We start from the raw sequence: 16,684 nt of genomic DNA, 5'->3' as shown, positions 1-16,684 counted from the left end.
TGATCCTATTACAGGGAGATTAAATGATAACGAAGAGGCCATTGCTTGGGCCGTTTCTCGCAGGCAGCTTGGTTGGAATATTGATTGCTGCAGCATGGACCATTCCTGGACGGAGGAGAAAATGAGGATCTATTCTCATCCAGCGATTGAGTGTTACATCGGATGCCTGAGCCCTTCTGAGCAGGGGCAGGCAGATGAAATACGGAGGTAATTACTGAGCGTGCACCTGTCTGACTTTTTCATGTGCTTGGCAAGATGAGGCATCAGATGAGAGTGCGACGTGTTAGGTTAGGAGGCAGCGTGGGGTCACATGTCTCCCCCGCTCCAGCCAGAGGCACTCTCCTTGGCAGTCACACCGATGCAGCAAGGCCTGGATACGCTGCAAAGGTCATTTCTATTGTGGTGGCTCTCCCTACTGCAGGAGATGGTCGCTTCTGGCTCCATGCTTTAGGATATTAGGGATGTGACTGATCAGTGGAATGGGAGGAAACAGATTAAAGAGTTTAAAAGGTCAGTGATTAAACCAAGCATTAAAATTACAAGCAAGTCCAGGCAGGCGCTCCCTTGGGACGCTGCAGAGACTGCGGCTCTACGAAGCATAACAAAAGCTTCCCAGGACTTTTCACTACATCCCCATCTCCAGCAGTGGGATTGGTACCATGAAAGGGAGCTCATTTCCCCTCGCATTCGCCACAGGCCTGTAGCTATTTCTCTTCTAAGATATTTATTCCATCCCTCTGCCTTTTCCTGGAGAGAACCAAAGGAGCAGGAAATGCAGGCTCAAGCCAACTAGATCAGCTCTTAAGCTCCTGGCTTGTTCTACAGCACCCTTCAGGCAGAGATGCCTTCGTGCTTTGCGGATTAAGACCAGGTCCTGCAGCATTGAGGTGCTGATTTCACAGGGAACAAGGCACCTAAATACCTGTAGGGGTGTGAGCCTTAGCGCCTCATCCAAAGCCTAGTAATGCAAAGCACTTATAGCCACTTAGCGTGACCTCCTGAGTTTCTGGTGCCCAGAGAAGCTTACCCATTGGACTCTGTGATGAGCAGGATTTCGCCCAGTAACTGTGCAGAGAGCTTGTGATATGGCTAATGCTATTTTTTTGCTCAGAAATACATCCCAGCTTGACTTAACAACTTCAGATGGACTTCAAACCCACTCCATCCCTGTTCCAAGAGTAAATGACCTGCGACAGGTACAACCTGCGCCCTCTATTTACAACCCTGCTTGGAAGACTCCTCTTGACTGCAGTGGGGTTTGGTTCCAGCCTTGAAGGAGCTACCAATTGCTTTTGCTGCCAGAGGAATGGTATCATCTCTGGACTCAAACCCAGGGACCGTTTGCCATCTCACAGCAACACTGATTAGAAACGGCAGCACAAAGAACGGGTACCATGCTCTGTCATTGTGACGGAGGGAACTCAGGTGGGCACAGCGTAGTGAACTGACTTAAACACTGTTTAGCTGAGCAGTCTTGCTCTTGCAAAGAATTGCATCTCCTCACTGTTCTCCATCCTAGCCCCTCTCTCTTGTTTTTAAGCCCCAGTCTCTGCATTGTATCAGCTCTGCAAGGTGAGGCCCATGCTTTTTCTTTGAAGAGTTTTGCATGCTGGCTTGGGATTTTCAAAGCTGACTCGGAGACTTAGGAACAACTCCTATGCATTTCAAGAGGTAACATGGGGCTCCACCAACATGTTTTGAATAGTTTCATAGTTGGTCGGGTCGGAAGGGACCTGAGCAGATCATCAAGTCTGACCCCCTGCCATGGCAGGACAGAGTACTGCGGGTCAAACGACCCCAGCGAGGTGATTGTCAAGCCTTGTCTTAAAGTCCCCCAGGGTAGGAGCCAGCACCACTTTGCTTGGAAGTTGGTTCCAGATCATAGCTGCCCTGACAGTGAAGTTGCGCCTCCTGTTGTCTAGTCTGAAGCTACCCTCTGCCAGCGATGATCGCTGTCGCCCAGGTGGTCGAGCACCCGCAGCCCCCTCACCAGGTCGTCGCCCGTGGCCAGCACCAGGTCCAACAAGGCATTTCCCCTGGTGGGGCTGGGCACCTCCTGGGTTAGATGGAGGTCCTGCATTTGGGCTAGGAACCTACATGAGCGGTCAGACCTGGCTGACTGCTCTTCCCAGCGGATGTCTGGACAGTTCAGGTCCCCCATGATGACCACGTCCTTTGACCTGTGAGCCGACTTAAGAATTCCTGGTCTAGCTCTCCCCCTTGGTTGGGTGGTCTGTAGTAGACCCCCACCGATAAGACTCTTTCCTCTCGACTGCCTTGTATCCTAACCCAGAGCACTTCCGTGTGCCCCTCCTCTGGCTCTGTGCTACCTGGTGAGGATGTGTATTCCTCCTTAATGTAGAGCGCCGCATCCCCGCCTTTTCTGCCTGTCCTGTACAGCCTATAGCCCTTGATATTCACCGCCCAGTTGTGCGTTGGGTCCTACCATGTTTCAGTGAGCCCCACTATGTCTGGGTTGGTGTCAGCTAGCAGGAGGGTAAATTCCTCCTGCTTGTTACCCATACTACGAGTGTTTGTGTAGAGGCATTTGAGGTGTCCTGAGGATGTGTACACTAATAGGAAAAGGAGCTGGTTCTGAATAGCTCAGATAATAAGAATCAGTGGGCACGTCTACATGTGTGCATTTACTGTGCAGTAACCGATATTACTGCGCAGTAAATATGGTGACTTACGCTGACTTGAGCATAAATTTGACACCTTCATCATGCAGGTATCAAATTTATGCTTGATTAGTTACTGCGCAGTAATGCATGTGTAAATGCCTTACTGCCTGGTAACACTGTGTGTGTGGACTGACTTGGGTTACTGGGAGTAACTTTAGTCCCAAGTCAGGCCACACACAGGGCTAATGTGTTTTTTTGCCTGCACATGTAGATGCTGGTCTATTCCTGCTTACTGCACAGTAAATTTAAGCCGGCATAAATGCATGTGTAGACACGCCCAGTAAGAACAAGGAGAAGCGGTGCAGATTACATAGAGCCAGGCTGCTGGTTTTATGGCCCATATGAAAGCCTGCTACTTTATAGCCACCCACTCATGGACTCTGTATCCTAGCTGAGTGGGAAGCCTAAGTGGCACCTAAGGTTTAATACTGCACCACCTTGAGCCTTGTGTCATGCAGACTGAGTGTGCAATGCTGGTGAATCCATGCTGTCAGCCCAGGTGTGACTGGTGATACCCGAGGTCCAGTCGGGTCCCTGGAATTCTCCTGGGATGTTTCCCATTTGAATCCACCCAGCCCTTTTTCACGTAAGACAGCAGATAACACTTTGGCAGGGGTCAGGAGCCCTGAAGAAGCCGTTCACAAAACCTTTGGAAAAGGGAAGTGGAGAAGCAAACGGGTCACTTTCTAGAGTCACGCAGCAAAAGGCTGAGCCATGCATCAAACCCAAAGTCCTCAGGTCTGAACTGAACTGACTGAGCTCGTTCATTGATCACAAGGCCCCAAAAACAGGGGGTGGAGCAGACAGCATCTGCGGTTCCAAGCCAGTCCATGCAATTCTGGCTCATTGTGAGTGGCTTGGAATAGTGTCCTTTTTGAAGGCCTGTATTACATGAGAGTCCAGCTTAGGTAGGAGACTAGGGTAGGAGCAACCAGACCCACATGGTTAAAACTAGACTCTGCACAACCGGCCTCCCATGTATTGTTGTAGCTCAGCCCAGCCCAAACCTGCTTTGAAAGGTCTGAGGATTACATTCCTTTTCTTTTTTTCTCAATGCCTGGGATCTGGACAGGAGGCTCAAAAAACTGGGTGTGAGAAGAGCCCCGTGGTCCAGTGAGACCTTCCCTCTGGCTTCGCTTCAGAGAAGCATCCACATTTCAGCCCCAGACGTAAGCCTACATCTTTGGCATTTCTCCATCTTAAATTAGGGTCTGGTTCACAGACTCATTCATTTATGTATTGTGGACAGCTGAGCAGTGTTTGCTAGCAAGAGTAGCTAGCTCTACAGCGTAGGGCAAAAATCAACTGAGTCTCACCCTTGGAAGGAAGGAAATGATGGATTCCCTTTATGTTTAGGTTAAAAACAGAGGAGCCAGCAGAGATTATTCTTGCATTAATTGCTGTCCCTGCACAAGCTTCCAGGGCTAAGTGTGGATGTGAGCGCAGGAGCCAAAGCAGATACTGGAGACTCTGCTCCATCGAAATGAGCTGCCTCCTCTGCTTTGATTGTTTAAATCAGTGTTATTTACTGGCTCCCAGGAAAGCCTGGGATAATGAAGTAGTCTGATTCCTCCAGCTGTTCCTCCATTACCCACCCACCATGCAGAGGCCTCCATATTCCCACCTGCCACAGTGAATGTGCAGCACAGTTAATGGATTATGGCTGGGTAAACAGTAACCCTACTCACGGCTGAATGTTTGAACTCCCTCAGTGCTGCACTGCGCTTGCTCCTTGCTGGGTAGGGGTGAAATTTGTCTGTACAGTTAATCAAGGCTGGAAGCTAGCTTTGCAGCCTTGGTGCTGCAGCAGACCAGGGGACCCCAGGAGCAGAGCTGAGCAGCTGGCGGGGAGTGGGGAGGGCAAGGGTTCCCTGGGGTGTCTGCTCCTCTTCTGCTGTGTCACATGCACCCACCCCAGAGGCTTCCCTACTAGGGCCAGTTAGCAGCAGGGCAGCTCCAAGCACAGCCTGGCTCTGTCTTCTGCAAGGGGATGCAGGTGCAGGCTGGAGGAGGGTGGCCCTAGCAACGTAGCCAGGGTGCAGGGGGGTGGAGGGGCAGCAAGTCTCCCCTTGTGGCACCTGTGGTCCAGCCTCACCCAAGCACAGCCCCTAAGGGTGCTGCAGCAGTGCCAAGGTGCCCCTGGGTGCTAAGGAGATGGGGTGACCCTGGTCCAGTCTGCACCCAGAGCCCAGCTGCCCCCTCCGATGGGCATGCTGGGCCACCCTGCTTGGAATCAGCTCAGAGCAGGGAAGCATCCTGTGCGCTATTGCAGTGTCCCCAGTGGCACTTGCCTTGAACACATTATCTTTCTACGCTGCAGACTTTAGTGTCTTTTCCCCCACAGTTCCCCCTTAGGAGAGTGCTTCTACTCCCATGTTACAGGTGGGAAAACTGAAGCTCAGAGGGGCTCAGGGCTCGATGTTCACCTGGTGTGTTGTTCAAGGTTTGGTGCGTGAATGACTAGAAAATATCTGCAGCACCACGGGAATAAATACACAACGGGGTGAAATGGGATAGAAACTGTGTGGGAAGCTGCCAACACCTTTACTCCATTCTCCTTGGCCATTAAACTCCTTTTATTTATTTGATATATACAATTAACAGACTCTATATACAGCACGTACCCATGGCATTCTCTTTATTTACTGGTAGGCTTCTTGTTGTACCTAAATATCCTGTTGCTTTTAGCATATCCAGTACAGACACCCACACAGACACACACACACGCCCCACATTAAACCTGCATTATGCCACGTATTACAAAGAAATATCCAGACAGGATAAGACAGGTAAAGGAACCGTCTCCAAAGAGATGGCTCATCAGCATTAATACATCAGTTATATTCCCCAGAGGTGAGATGGGGGCAGGTTGGACACTGCACATTTGAAGGGCCTGAGTGTGATGGCTGCGCCCAGCCTGCTTCCTAGTGACTTTAAGATCACATTGTGAATGTCCTTAAGTCTAACACCGCCGGCTGTTTTTGGGAGTCTGGGCTTGGATTGTGAGAGATGATTTAGAAGAGTGACCAATCGGCATGTGCTTTTATAGAAGGAAACATCAATTAGAGGTGGGGAAAATGAATTAGGTCACCTAGGTCAGGGATGGTGACCCAGGGTGGCAGACATGTCACATATTAGCTCCATACCTTCCCCAAGTGCCACTTCAGTTCCCTTCCCCTGCCGGACCTGTTGCTCTGCTTTTTAACTCCTGCTCTGTGCTCCCCGCCCAATGTCCCACTCTGCTTCCTGCACCGAGCCCCATGCCTGATCTCCTGCTTCGCTTTCTGCCTCCTTCCCTATCTGCTGCTATGTTGCTTGTCCCCTCCCTGCTCTGCTGTGTGCCACACACAGAGTCTGCTCGTGATGCAGATTGGCAACCCCTGACCCGAGTTATGAACAATATTGGGACTGAGCAGTTAGCACGGCTGCAGAGGGAGCTCACACTGCACTGCTCATTTAATGTTTAAACCACAACAGGAATAGATAAGGGATGATGGTTGGGCAGAGCAGCAATAAACTGGCCTAATTTAGGAAGCACCTGAAAAAAATCCAAGACATTTCCTGTTGCCTGTCTGTCCCCTGAGGACAGGACTGGGCTTTATGATATAATTAATGAACTATTCAGCCTGGCTTTGAACAGCTGCTGCACCTGATGGACCAAGGGGGGCTGTGGGGGCTGGGTCTCTTAGCTCTGGAAGTCTTGAGCTCAGTCCCTCAACTGTGGTGGGGAAAGAAAAGAAATGCCTCCTGACCCCCCTATTCAAAGTTCAAGCAGGAACAAAGTCTGAAGCTTGGCATCAGCTTAGAAGGACGGCATCTGCAACAGCGCCTTTTCTCAGCCGTGGTAAGGAGAAGCGGGCTCACACATGCCTCCTCTCCTTGGGCAGAGAGCCTCCGTTCCTGAGTGCTTGGTGGTCCATTAGGAGGGGGCAGCCATACCCTGTGACCTCCCAGTGGGGCTGGGTGGATTAATGTGACTAACCCGCGGCACTCAGAGCCTTCCCTCTTCTTTGCCTTGTCTTGACTACTTCCATCCTCCTCTGAACCTTTGGTTCTCCCTTGTGTTGCCGCCAGCCTACGTTTTGAAGACCTTTTCTACCCCGACAGGGCAAAAAGGCCTGAGCTTCTCAGTCAGCGAACAAGGGAGCTGCTGGGGAAATGGAGGGGAAAGAAATGGGTGATATTTCCTGCCTGTTCCTTATTCCTACCAGGTCTCATTGCCTTCCAGACAGCCCCTCTCCCACATAGCTGGACAATGGACATCGCCTTTCTCAGTCTCTGTCCTGCTCACTTGTTTCAGTACGTCCTGCTGCGGTGGTCACAGCAGAAGGGCTCTCCAACCCTTTGTCTTTGCTCTGGTCAGCCCCAAGGGCTGTGTTACCTATCTGAAAGCCTATGCCTGAACGCTATTTATACCCACAGAATTAAATTAAAGCAATGTGTTTTTGCAAAAATCTAGTTGGTCTAATAAAAGATATCACCTCTACCATGAGTTCTGATTCATTTATGCCCACAGCTGTTTAGTATCTTCCCTTCCTTCCGGGTCTCTGGTGTTTCTCCAACACAGCCTCAAACCTCTCCTAACTGGAGACCACTCCTCCCTCCAGCCCCTTGATGTGCTGTTTCTGCAGCCCCAATCCATGCAGCGTAAAAGAGCTAAATACTACCTTCCCTTTCAGGACACCTATAGCACCTATAGCAGCTGCACTTTAGCTGTCTGAATAGTGCTAAGCCCTTCTGCACCCACCGCACTTCACAGCCCCGATGCGTCAGGGACTGGGAGACCTCAGGCAGTGAGGTCAGTTAGCACGAGGCTCTAGAGACCCTTCTGTGCTTCCCTGAAATGCACCCTTGGAATAAACACTGTGACTTTTAGCAGTGAAATCCAAGGGGCTGAGCTCCCTGCCACTCCCGGGAAGGCTCAGCTCTGCTGCGCAGCTGCCCTGCTAGGCTCACTTGGATGCAGTCCTGATTTCTCAGCCTGAGCCTGGCCAGGGTTTAATAACCAATGTGAAATCTGCTACCAAGGACCTGTTTAGATGGAGATTCTGTCCTTCCCAGCCCCTCTCCCCATCTCAGACAGATTTTCCCCGCAACAGAAACCCCTATTTCTTTTGCTATCTTCACTGCTGCCAGTCCCCACTTTTTAGCCAGGGAGGACACAGATCCTCTTGAGCATGGCTGGTGTGTGTGTGCAGCGACTTAAAAAATCATGGAAGATAGTATGGCTGTGCAAGAGATGTCCTTGGAGAGAAAGCAGAACAGAGCCAGCATTCGCTAGGCCTGATTCTTCTCAGTGCGGCTATGTAATGCCTGTAACATCAGCAGATGAAATGGCAGGTTTCACTGGAAGGATCCTGCTTCCCAGAGCAGTCTACTCCAGCTTGCCAGTGCGTCCAGTGGAGACGTGGTACTGGGATCCAGGCTGCCAGCAGTCTTCTTGCTAAGAATGGGGTACAGGGAGCAACTTCTCTCGGGATCTTCCTTACCTGCCCATGGAGGGGTGTCTCTGGCTGCAAGTGCATTTAGGTTCTCGGCTCCTTTTCCACACCCTGCCGTCTGAAATAGCGGATGGCGGAGAGGGTACCGAAGCTGGCCAGGAACACTGCAAAAGTCCCCACATTGGCAAAGTGAATTCACAAGCTTTTCCCAAAACCCCCGGTTAAGAATTTCTTACAGCAAACTTGTTTCCAAACCAGAGTTTCAGGACACAGGCGTCTGCAGGTTGTGCTCTCTCCGCCCCACCGCAGCCATCATTTCTGTCTGGTTGTGTCTTGCGGTCATAGCTATTTACTCATTACTCTGCATTGTGATGGCATTTTCAGCGACAGATTGCAGGGCAACAAGTTCACCGATCCTCCTAAACTCTTTCTGTGGTAGGCAAAAATATCTCTTTTGGGGAATATGAAGGAGAGAGCAGAGGGCAATGACTTCTTTGAGGTCGCTGCTGACTTACGTGGGCACATAGGAGAAGCAGGGGTGCGGGGGTTGAGGGGTGGACACCACCCCTATAGAGTTAATGACAGAGGAGAGCCAAGAATGAAACAGCTAGCCTTGCCTAGCCATTTGCTCCAAGTGCCCAGCACTGCTCTCAGCCCCAGCTGAAGGGCTGGGTTTGTTTTGAACAAATGGCAAGAGGACAAAAGGCTCATTTATAGGAGATGAGTGTAATTCTGATTTCAGGTATGCTGGCGAAAGATGGGATTACTGTCCATGCTGTGTTTACCCTGTAGCCCTCGAGCACTGCGTGACTAGTAAGGCTAAGAGCTTAGCAGAACCTAGAAAAGGGACTGTGTATTTATATTTAAAAAATAAATAACACTGTGCACAGTTAGTCTAGGAAAGATAAACATCGATGAAGGAACAGAAACCCTCATGCTTCAGGACATAAGCCAGCTATTAGCTGTGGGGTGTCTTCTTGGGCAGGCTATTCCTTAATTCTCCTGTTTTCTCCAAACTCCATTAAAGTCAACAGGAGCGATGTGGTGAGGATGGAGAAAAGGGAATAGGGGTAGGGGGATGGGGTACGTGAAATAAGAATTGGGTGGTTTATATTTTTGTTGGCATTAGAGATTATTAGAAGCCATTGGTGATCGTTTGGGAGAACAGGAAGGTGACCGAAGGGTGAATTAGGGAGAGACCGCTCATAGGCTGTATGCTTGTATTTTATATTCTGACACTGTCTAAGCCGCATCCACCTGCAAATCTCCACAGGTCTCTGCCCCAACTGCTTTGCCCCTCCTACACGGGAATTGTACATACCAGTCTTCCAGGCATCTGGAGCCTGCAGGTTGGAGGTCTTCAGGGCCCAGGATGCGAAGGCAACGAAGACCAGGCACATGTCCTTCTGTGTAAGCGCTAACTGGGGATGGGGCCTTGCTGCAGAGATAACAACACACACAGTCATGAAGCCGAGATGAAATACTGGTGTTTGTACTCTCCAACAGCCAGGGCAGGCGAGAGTCTTTCTGGCATGCTGGAGCTTTTAAATTCTTCTTAATTTCTTTTACCCCCTCCCCTCTGACTAAGGCTTTCACAAGGCAAGGGAGCTGCATGGATCTTTTTCTCTCCTCCGCGGTTTGGTTTGTGGGGAAGAGGGGAGACCTAATCTGAGGTTATTTCATATTGAGGAAATTGGTCCCTGTAATCTTTCACTTCATCCAGTTGTTTTTTTTTTAAAGGCCTTGTGACAAATGGACTTGGGAGCTTGCAAGCAGCTTCCAATCAGTTCATCAAATCATAGAAGATGAGTGTTGGGAGGGATCTCAAGAGGTCACATCTAGTCCAGCCCCTTCTCAAAGCAGGACCAGCCCGAACTAGATCAGTTCAGAGAAGGGAACCAGCTGTGGGCTAACAGAGTCACAGATGTGTCTGTTTGAGGTCCTTGCCCAGTCCCCTTTAATACATTATCCAACTGCCCCACAACTCTCCCGCTTAGGGCAGTGCACTCCCCCCTTTTACAGGTGGAAAAACTGAGGCTCAGAGAAGCTAGGTGACATGCCCAGGATGTCACAAGCGGTCTGTGACATGCACACTAGCCTCCACCAAGTGCCTTAACATTGGGCCATCCACTCCGGAAGGAGAGGGTCCAGTGAAGAGAGCTGGAGCTGGGGTGTCCTGGCTTTGCTACTGATGTACAGCCCAAAGCAAGTCTCTCAGAGCTGGTTTCACCATCTATAAAATAAGGTAACAGTGGTTCAGCTTTGTAAAGCTCTTTGAGATCAGTGGATGAACAACATCCTGCAAGAGCTACGCCTTGTTGCTGTTAATTTTGTCAGAAACATGGGTTCCCCCAGGACCATTTCCGCTCCCCAAGTGCTCTCCAGGGCTTTCAGTAAAGGTCTCTGAGACTCTCCCTCCACTTTGCCTCTGCTGGAGGCCCAATCTAGCAACCTTCAAGGGGCTGTCACCAGCCGGCTTATTTTTGTGAGCTTGTTTATTTGATCAGGCCTTGAATTGAAGGAGGTTTATTAATTAGTTACTACCAAGATTAACGGTCCCTCTCCTGCCCCGCTTCTTGTTCTCTGTGCAAATAAAGAAGAAGCAACTTTGCTGAGTCACTAAGGGATGGGACTCAGCATTAACGATGAGGCGCCAAGGCTCTAAGCCGGGTATATGCTTTTAAATAAACAAGATTGCGGTCCGAACGGTTCATATTTCCTCTCCTTTTATTTCCGTCCTCTCTCTCTTTCACCTGCCTGCCTTAATAAGCAAGGCCTGAGTCACCTTTGAGGAGGGAGCTTATTAAATTAATGCTAGTTCTCACATCTTCTTCATCTGTTCCAGTTAAAAAGCCTGCACAGCTTTCCCACTGGGAGCTGGGGGAAGGGCCCAGTTTGCCTTTTATTTCCCTGCTGGCGCTGTACCCATTAACAACCCCGTCTGGCCAGGTAGACCATAGCTTAGCAACCATTGCCCTGTCTCAGGGGTGCGTGTCCTTTGTATACAAGCCTTTCCAGCTGCTGCTATCTATATATAGAAAATTTGGGCTGGAAGGGACCTCAGGAGGTCACATCTAGTCCAACCCACTGCTGCAAGCAAGACCAGCCCCAACTAGATCATCCCAGCCAAGGCTTTATCTATCCAGGTCTTAAAAACCTTCAAGGATGGAGACTCCACAACTCCTCTAGATAACCTGTTTCAGTGCTTTGCTAGCTAGTGAGAAAGTTGTTCCTACCATCTGATATCTAACCTATACTTCCCTTGCTGCAACCTGAGACCATTGCTCCTTGTTTTGTCAGCAAAACCCCAGCTCCACAGTTCTCTGGTTTGGGCTACAGTATTGTCATGTGGAAAATTGGGATGAGGAACACCCTTGAAGCCAGTCCAGGGTTGAATTTATATGTGCTCATTACTAGCAGGGTTCAAGTCTGGGTTCCTCAGCCTGTGTGAGGAAGGCGAAGTCTCATCCCCATCCTAAATTGCTATGTGGCTGGTGTGGGGAGGGCTCAGCTTCAGTCCCTGTGTGTGTGTGTTGTCATGGGAGGCATCCCAAGATGGCACCATTACATGCGGTCTTCCAAGCTCACTGTCTTTTATGAGAAGGCGTTTGTTGCCTCGTGGTGGGGTTGATACAGTAGGTGCGGTGCAGAGAGGGCTGTGTGAGTGCAAGCAGCTAGTTCTTTGCTTTAGGCTTTGATAGGCATCTATTTGGGAGGCAGGGCAGATCCCTGGATACTGGGCCTTGGAGCTGGGCTAAGATTCATGGGAGAAGGTGTTGTCCGCATGAAGCTTGTGACCATCTCTGCTTCAGGACTGGTGTATTTGCATAAATCCAGAAAATCACTCACAGAATATACCCAGGCTTGATATCACAGGATTGCCAGAAAGTAGGGATGGAAGGGGCCTCACAGGGTCAGCTAGTCCAGCCCCCTGCTTGAAGTAAAATCATCCCTGACAAAACCATCCCAGCCAAGTGTCTGTCTAACCTACTCCTGAAAAACTTCTCCAGGTGGCCTGGTCCAATGCTTGACTGCCCTCGCAGTCAGAAAATTCCTCCTAATTCCCAGCCTAAATTGACTTTGCTCTGGTATGAGGCCATTGGTCCTAGTCCTGCCATCTCCATCCTCTTTATAAGTGCCCTTGGGGAATTTGAAGACTTATCCAATCTCCCCTCAGATATCACTGATTGTCTTTCATTGGGAAGCAAACTTGTAAGGCCAGGGCTTGCTCTGCAAAGGGGCAATACTGCTGTCAGCAGAAGAGGCAACCCAACAAAGCAGCCTGGTGTTGCAGCACTAGTGGCATTAAATTGTGTTCGGCAGTGAGGAACCAAATGCAAAATCCAACCATGGCAGGAAAACATGGTGACAGCTTGTTTTAAACCCAGCTGCATGTAACCAAGTTGTGTTTTAAGGAGACTGAGGGACTTTTGGCTATAAGGGTACCCTCCAACATGGCTGAAATTAAAGCGAGGCTGGGACTTTTGAGCAACTCAGGGCTGGCACAGCCTGGTTAGTGTGAGTTGTGCAAAATGAGGGAGGCACTGGCACTACCTCTGCGCAGCAGCACTTGGAAATTTAGGGTAATGATGATGATTCGGAGGGAATGGGCATGTGGGGCTGGGTCTCGGCAATGGAGAAATGAGCACAGGATAACCTGATGGAGAAGGTGGTGCTCATTCTGGACAAGCAGCCCCGGGCAGTGGAGGTGAGGGCAGAGACACTGCGGAGCTCACGGGAAAGGGGCATTGGGCATGGTTGTGGGGCAGGACCCTGTGGGACACTGTGGGGTTTGCTTCCATGTGTAGCCAACCCGCCTGTGTGCAGAAAGGGGCACCCCTGGCCCAGGCATAGGGCAGGGGGAAGGGACATGCATATGCACAAGAATCGGGCATTTACCTGCAAGATCAAGGGCCTTCTCCAGGTCCTCTGGCATGGCCTGGCCTCTCCCCAGCAGCTGCAGTGGGAGCAGGGGCAAATTTTCCTGGGGGCTTCTCTCTGCTGGAGCCCCGGGGTCAGGGGGCCAGCCTCTGACCAGATGCACTGGCTTCCCCAGGAGAGATTTCAAAGCCCTGATGGCTTCTCTGGCTTTAGAGTCTGGCACACGCAGGGACATCCCCTTCCAGCTCTTCCTTTCCCCAGCTCCATTGGCAAAGAAATGTTCATAAGCCTCAGGGACGGAGAAGACTGGGGCCTCCCCTGAGGCTTCCCCTGGGTCCCCCTCGTCATCATGGGGTGATGCTTGGTCCCAGATGATGCACCGTGCTGACTCCGAGGCTTCACCTTTGCTTCCCCACCCGCCGCTCCCGCTCCTGTCGGGGTCGGCGAAGAAGTACTCGTACATCTCTGGCCCGTACATCTCGGGCACTGGCTGCTCCTGCTCCGAGGAGGCCGTGGGCATCCCCTCCCCTTCCTCGCCCCAGTGGTAATCCCGCCTCTCCTGGCCCTCCTCGTCGCAGAAGAAGTAGTCATAAATCTCCGGCCAGGTCAGGGCAGGTGCGTCGCCCTCCCCAGACTCCTCGGCTGCTGCACAAGGCACATGCTCCTCTCTTTCCACGACGGCACCTGGGGGCTCACTTCCACCAACTTCCAGCCCTGCGGCCTGTGCTGGCCTCCTGGGCCTCACTGACTTCAGTCCTGCTGCAGGCTGCGCTGCCGACCGTGCTGGCCGCTGCACCCCCTGCCCCGAACCCTGCATTTCTGCCCTCGCGACACCATGGAGCGGGATCCTGCCTGTCCTTGCTTCCTCCTGGCTCCCAGGACCTGGTGTGTTCACCACCTCCTTCTCCTTTGTCTCTGGAAGTGGGACCGAGGGGGTTAAACCATCCTTGGCGGGACCCGGGCTGTCCTGTGCCTCGGTGCCAGAAGGCCCCTGGAGCAAAGGTGTCGCCTTGACTGCAGATGCTGCAAGGTGCTTGTGGCTCTTTCCCTGCCTCGCTGGCCCTCGGGGGTGGACGACCCCCTGGGAGGTGCCGGAGGACGGCGCGTCAGCCCAGGCTCCCCCATGATCCAGACACTGCTGGGATGCTCTGGAGCACGCTGGCACGGGGGTCTCTGCGGCTGGGCTCTGGGGCACGTTGCTGTGTGGGTCCCATCGTGGGGACTCTGAGCAGAGGGGCCTGCTAGCCGTGTCTCCGCCTGGTGTGTCCGTGACCCGTGCCAGGGGGCTCAGGTCTGCCGTGTGAACAGGCTGTTGGGGCTTTGCCACGCCAGCACGGATGTGGGGCTCTTCTCCCTCCGGGTCGTGGGTGGCCCCCCGAGACACGTCCCCCGGTGCCTCTGCAGCCTGACCCCTCCTTGCAGCTCCTTCCCCTGCTGCTGCCCCTTCGCCCTCTGCTGCCTGGCTCGAAGCCCCATGCGGGATGCCTTGGGGCTGGAGCGGCTGTGCGGCAACACCGTTAGCTGCGCCAGGAGCTTCAGCCCCGGCGGGAGAGAGGAGCTGGCTTTCCTGGGCCCTCGGCATGGACGCAGCGCGCCGGGGGCACCCGGGCTGGTTGCTTTCCCACAGAAACCTGCTGACCAAGCCCAGATCCGTCTCGTCCTCACTGCCTGACAAAACCTCCTCCGGGGCCAAATGCCCACGAGCAGGCTGGGAGGGGAGGGCATCTCTGGTGTCCCCGCATGGGGGGTGGCTTCCTCTGCCCGGCAGAGGCGTACAGCACACCCTTATAGTGACTGGCTTGCTCGTGCCAGCTCCGCAGTCCGCGCCGGGCACAGTGTCCCCTTGCTCAATGTCACTGAGCCCTGGATCGTCCGCCGTGGCCAGGGCAGCCTGGATTAAGTTGCATTCTTCGGAGGCCAAGTAGAAATCTGCCCAGTCCCTGTCGCTCAGCTGGATGCTGTACTCGAAATTATCCATCTCTGCCGTGGCAAAGCAACAGGGCAGTAGTGAGACCGTGGGCCCCGGCAGGGAGGGGAGAGGCAGGGAGGGGAGAGGCCAAGGTGCTGCTCAGCCCGTCTCCGAGCTCTTGGTGTGTTCAGTTAACCCCGTCTGCTCGGGTCCCTGCACTGCTGCCATCCGCATTCACTTCCCGTTGAGGTCGGTGCAGGGGAGGACATCTCCGGGCATAGTCAGCAGGGCTGGCGTGTCTTATACAGACACCTCGGGCCATCCAGAAGCAGGGCAGGGCCACTTGGGACGCCCCTACACCTGGCTCCTCTATGCACGAGACAGGTGCCTTCTACCTGCACATCCCATTGGGGGACAAGGGGCTTTAACAGTGGCACATGCCGCAGTGAGCTGCTGCCAAACAGACTCGGAGAAGCACTTTCTTGGACAGTCTCTTAAATGGCATTATGGCGGCCGAGTGCTGCACCTGAGTTAGGCTGGGGGCGCACCTTGTGGAGCAGAGAGACGCCCGGCCAGATGCAGAGATTAATCTGTTTTGCGTCTAGCTTGGGCCTCGCGGTTCCTTCCACGGGGCAGCACACGGATTACACCTCATCTACTGTCCGTCCAGGATCAGCCTTTGCGATTGACCCTGATGGTACCTGACCCACTCCCCCCCCTGCACATTGTACACCAACTAGAGCTCCTTGGGTCAGCTCCCCAGCACTTCCCCTCAACCTCCATTTACACCATGGGAGCTCTGGCCCCTGGAGCTGCCTGCGTCTTCCTGCTTGGCACAACAAGGTGCCAAAAACGTGACTCCAAACACAGCTCCACCAGCAGAGGCTTTGCAAAATAACAAGTCGCCTCCCCAGTCCTGTCCTGATCCTTTGTCAAGCCTTTCCCACCAAGCCTCTGGGGAGTGTGGCTGGGGGGCGTGAGGAAGCAGCCGCCGGGACGCAGAGCCTGCAGACCGTCCTACCTTGGAAGCGATGGATGCTGAGAGCAGTGCAGTGAAGTCCCCCCGGCACGACACGGTGCTGTCCTCTTGATGAGGGCATGGTGAGCCAAGCCTCCAGTGAGGCCCCATTCACAGGCCCAAAATAGCCTCCCCCCCGCCCGCCGCCTGTCATATGAAACGCTCTAAATGTGCAGGGCACCGGGAGGGCAGCGCCATAAATAGACGGTGGGCGAGAGGCTGGGGGCTTGCCAGCCAATGGGTTTCCATCTCTTCCCCTCGTTTTCCAGCTGACCTGTGGGGCTCATTTCAGCTCTGGATTTGGAGCACGGCTGGGACGATGGGCAGTGGGCCAGGACGGGGTGGGTGCAAGATCCCGGGGAGAGCTTGCTGCCCCGAGCGCCACCCAGAAGCCCCAGAGCATGGATAGGAGTTTCCCAGGATGCCAACCCCTGCCCTGTAGAAGCAACAGGCAGCAGCTGGGCACCTGTCTGAGGCAAACAGCACCGCGAGTTGCTAGGAGGAGACATTTCTAGGAGAGCCGTCACCAGGCCTCAGAGCCTTCCTGCTCTGGGGTGTAATGTCCCCATCTATGGGGCCTTTCTGAGGTGCTTGCTGCTATTGAAGAGCAAAGCTTGACCTCAGCAAGTGACTCTGGGGGTTAGGGATGACTCCCTCCAACAGCAGCATCACATAAAGGGGCACACAATGGCAGTGCCCCCTGGTTCTCTGGAGCGCGTGGCATTGGGTGCTGACAGAGGAGATGCTGGAC

The 16,684-nt window shown here is 52.9% G+C and overlaps 1 protein-coding gene across 3 annotated transcripts; it reads right to left on the bottom strand.

Annotated features, from left to right (window-relative positions):
* Positions 1 to 5,297: 5,297 nt before the first annotated feature.
* On the bottom strand, positions 5,298 to 16,198 carry PERM1 (PPARGC1 and ESRR induced regulator, muscle 1). Of its 3 annotated transcripts, XM_090024686.1 has the most exons (4): positions 13,025 to 16,198; positions 9,447 to 9,563; positions 8,174 to 8,289; positions 5,298 to 6,834 (listed from the first exon to the last, which is right to left on the bottom strand). In XM_090024686.1, the coding sequence occupies exons 1-3, from the start codon at positions 14,982 to 14,984 to the stop codon at positions 8,210 to 8,212; spliced, it is 2,157 nt and encodes a 718-aa protein (XP_089880812.1). In that variant the 5' UTR covers positions 14,985 to 16,198; the 3' UTR covers positions 5,298 to 6,834; positions 8,174 to 8,209. The 3 variants fall into 3 exon arrangements, with proteins under 3 accessions (XP_089880812.1, XP_089880811.1, XP_089880810.1); XM_090024685.1 differs by having other exon boundaries at positions 5,298 to 8,289; XM_090024684.1 differs by lacking the exons at positions 5,298 to 6,834; positions 8,174 to 8,289 and having other exon boundaries at positions 9,019 to 9,563.
* Positions 16,199 to 16,684: the final 486 nt, after the last annotated feature.

Source organism: Crocodylus siamensis, chromosome 12 (assembly GCF_052110815.1).
Source record: "Crocodylus siamensis isolate JL-2025a chromosome 12, ASM5211081v1, whole genome shotgun sequence".
Classification (NCBI taxonomy): Eukaryota; Metazoa; Chordata; order Crocodylia; family Crocodylidae; genus Crocodylus; species Crocodylus siamensis.
Note: the sequence above shows the minus strand (reverse complement) of the source record. Positions and strands in the feature narration are given on the sequence as shown.

What these genes read in the sequence shown, in the direction of transcription:
- PERM1 (XM_090024684.1), bottom strand. Translation starts at nt 14,984, where the DNA reads ATGGATAATTTCGAGTACAGCATCCAGCTGAGCGACAGGGACTGGGCA. An exon ending in GAAGGCCCTTGATCTTGCAG is followed by an intron (nt 9,564 to 13,024) that starts GTAAATGCCCGA and finishes TTATCTCTGCAG; the next exon opens with CAAGGCCCCATCCCCAGTTA.